This window comes from Lottia gigantea (genome assembly GCF_000327385.1).
Source record: "Lottia gigantea unplaced genomic scaffold LOTGIsca_80, whole genome shotgun sequence".
In the NCBI taxonomy this organism is placed as follows: Eukaryota; Metazoa; Mollusca; class Gastropoda; family Lottiidae; genus Lottia; species Lottia gigantea.
In genome coordinates this window covers 1,185,996-1,189,523 of record NW_008710663.1, presented here as the reverse complement: position 1 = coordinate 1,189,523, position 3,528 = coordinate 1,185,996, and the positions used below count along the sequence as shown (strand labels likewise).

The 3,528-nt window shown below is 28.1% G+C and overlaps 1 protein-coding gene across 1 annotated transcript in view; it reads left to right on the top strand.

The window, feature by feature from the left end:
* Positions 1 to 2,960: 2,960 nt before the first annotated feature.
* LOTGIDRAFT_168952 (hypothetical protein) overlaps positions 2,961 to 3,528 on the top strand; it is a gene marked incomplete at both ends in the record, with an annotated part of 29,812 nt that continues 29,244 nt past the window's right edge. Inside the window, one exon of the mRNA XM_009067235.1 lies at positions 2,961 to 3,066. Within this exon, the coding sequence (XP_009065483.1) occupies positions 2,961 to 3,066 (106 nt within the window). The remainder of the gene's footprint in view (positions 3,067 to 3,528) is intronic.

Sequence of the window (3,528 nt, the reverse complement as noted above, 5' to 3'; positions counted from 1 at the left end):
AATTAGGATTTCATGATTTATGTTTTTTACAGTATTATTTACCATGACTAAGCACAATCACAATATGTTAAACTTAATATAATCTCTAGCAAGATTGACATGTTCATTACAACCACTAATGAAAATTTGCTGCATGAGCATATCTCTACTACTTCCACTGTTTTATTTGCAGGAACCCCCACTCAACCATTTAACTGAGAAAATGTCAGGATATATTTTAGAATGTAATGAATTCCAGTATGTCTGCAAGTTTTTGCAGAAATTCCAGGTTTAACCATTATTTTTGACCCACTTTTCTTGGCCTATTCAACTAAATTAACTATGTTACATATGGTTTTCAAATTCACTGAAAATTTTATTGTTTAGAATGTGGCTATATGAAGCTACATTTAGTGGTATAACAAATGGTGATAGAATCTAAAATTATAAACCAACCTTGTAGTAAAATAAGAAACTGTGTTGTTATAAAGTTTCTGAGGTAAATGACCCAAACTAAGCTATCAGATACGTTGATAATGATTTTAACAGACTTAAAGATCCAGTTACATTGAAATATTTTAACGATTATAAAATGTTGTTTTAAAACAGTTGTTCCAACACGAAGACATCATCAAGATGTAGGATTCATGATTAATGCCACATTTTTTATCCCTGAAATACTCTTGTTTGAATATACTGTACTCATTAAAATTGAAATTCAACGCATTTGATTATCATGATAGAATAGAAATAGAAAATTGGGTGACAATTATTCTCTACCGCCAAAAAATTCACAAATCATATGTTTCAGAAAGAACTCCGCATGATTTGTCAAGAGCAAGTCTAGTTTTAAAAGATTTGTTTTTCCAGTCATTAAAAGTGTCATTTGTCTTTAATTTGATGTTGATGGATAAAAAATCAAACACATTGATCTATATAGTACTATATTATTATCAGGTAAATACCTAGTAGGAATTTTCTTTATTTAATAAAGTGTTAAGACAGTCTTATTTCCACTGTTCAAACATTCTGGTGATAGCAGGAACTCTGGAATACTACTCAATGTATAATGTTTTTCATGCTTTGTTTCTGTTTTATATCTTGGTTTAATGCCTTATGCTTTGCATCTGGGTTATAATGCACTGACCCTAAAGATACTACACATCAAAGTATCCCTAGCCATGCCATTTGCTTTTATACCAGTTGATAGAAGTTGATTAAAAGACTGTTATTTATCTTTCTAACTGTGAACAAGATAATAATCCTGTTATTAGTGCTCATCAAACTGATGGGGGTCTATAGAAAACACTGTCAATGTGATATTAAATGCTATTAAAGACATGAGTGAGTGCCACTAGGTCATAAAGGTTATGTTAATGTTAACTTTAAATTCCTGGAATGCTGAAGAGTGTGAGTGGTACCACATTTTAAATATTCTAATATGATGTCCTTTCAAATTATTTAACGTTTCTTAGAGAGGGACAAATTCACTAATTTCGGAAGTTGATTGAATATATGTAGGTCTTTACTATGAATGGCAGTCTCAAAAATGACACGATTCAATACTATAGTGATGAAATTAATATGAACTTAAACAACTCTATACTATAATGATTAAATTAATGTTAACTAACACAATGTTATACTGTAATGATTAAATTAATGTTAACTAACACAACTCTATACTGTAATGATTAAATTATTGTTAACTAACATAACTCTATACTGTAATGATTAAATTATTGTTAACTAACATAACTCAATACTGTAATGATTAAATTAATGTTAACTAACACAATGTTATACTGTAATGATGAAATTAATGTTAACTAACACAATGTTATACTGTAATGATTAAATTATTGTTAACTAACATAACTCAATACTGTAATGATTAAATTAATGTTAACTAACACAATGTTATACTGTAGTGATGAAATTAATGTTAACTAACACAACTCTATACTGTAATGATTAAATTAATGTTAACTAACACAATGTTATACTGTATTGATTAAATTAATGTTAACTAACACAATGTTATACTGTAGTGATGAAATTAATGTTAACTAACACAACTCTATACTGTAATGATTAAATTAATGTTAACTAACACAACTCTATACTGTAATGATTAAATTGATTTTAACTAACACAACTCTATACTGTATTGATTAAATTAATGTTAACTAACACAATGTTATACTGTAATGATGAAATTAATGTTAACTAACACAACTCTATACTGTAATGATTAAATTAATGTTAACTAACACAATGTTATACTGTAATGATTAAATTGATTTTAACTAACACAACTCTATACTGTAATGATTAAATTGATTTTAACTAACACAACTCTATACTGTATTGATTAAATTAATGTTAACTAACACAACTCTATACTGTAATGATTAAATTAATGTTAACTAACACAACTCTATACTGTAGTGATGAAATTAATGTAAACTTTAACATAACTCAATACTCACTTAATACATATACTAAAAATACTGTATTGATTAAATTAATGTAAACTAACACAACTCAGTACTGTAATGATGAAATTAATGTGAACTTAAAAATAACTCAATACTATAGTGTATAAATATTGTTATAACTTTTACATCAAATTTGAATTTATTGGAAATGTCTATACATCTGTACTTTTTGTTGTATAGTTCCAATAAACTCAAAATTGGACATCAGTAATTATGTTGGTTTTACCTCTATTGACCACTAGGTTCCAGATCCTAAGTCTTTAAAGATGTTGTGGTTTGACCTATATAAATATATCATAAACTCAATTTATTAATCACAGACTTCCAGAATACATGGAAGGAATTTGGCATTAACATACCTTAAGTTGTTCCCCTTTGTTTGGTTCAGAATAAATTAGCTTTTTATGAAACCAAAGCAAATTCAATTATAACTTTTAAATTTTCTGTTATCTTTTTTTCTGAAAAGGGACAAATCTGCCCATGCTACGAGACCCAAATGTTTCTGGTGGTAACCATATGTTGTCTATTTGTAGAAGGTCCCTGGGGTATAAAGATGTTTGTATGTTATTAGAGCCTATTTACATTGGTAAGAATATTAGTTACAGATTGAGTTTCAGGTTTATATATAAGAATATAATATAGAAAATAATTATAGTATTATTATTATGTAATAAAGAGATTGGGTCTGACACGTAGTGATTTGATCTATTAAATAAAACCCCAAAAACATTTGTCTTATCTGATAAATATCTTCTGACATATGAAGACGGTGATCTGAAATATGAAAGACAGTGATCTGAGGAATGATAACAGTGATCTGAAGTATGATAAAAGTGATCTGAGATATGAAAGACAGTGATCTGAAGTATGATAAAAGTGATCTGAGATAAGAAAACAGTGTTCTGAGGTAGAAAGTTAGTGATTTAAGGTGTGATAACAGCGATCTGAGGTATGAAAACAGTGATCTGAGTTCTGAAAGACAGTGATCTGTGGTATGAAAGACAGTGATCTGATGTCTGAAAGACAGTGATCTGAGGTATGAAAAACA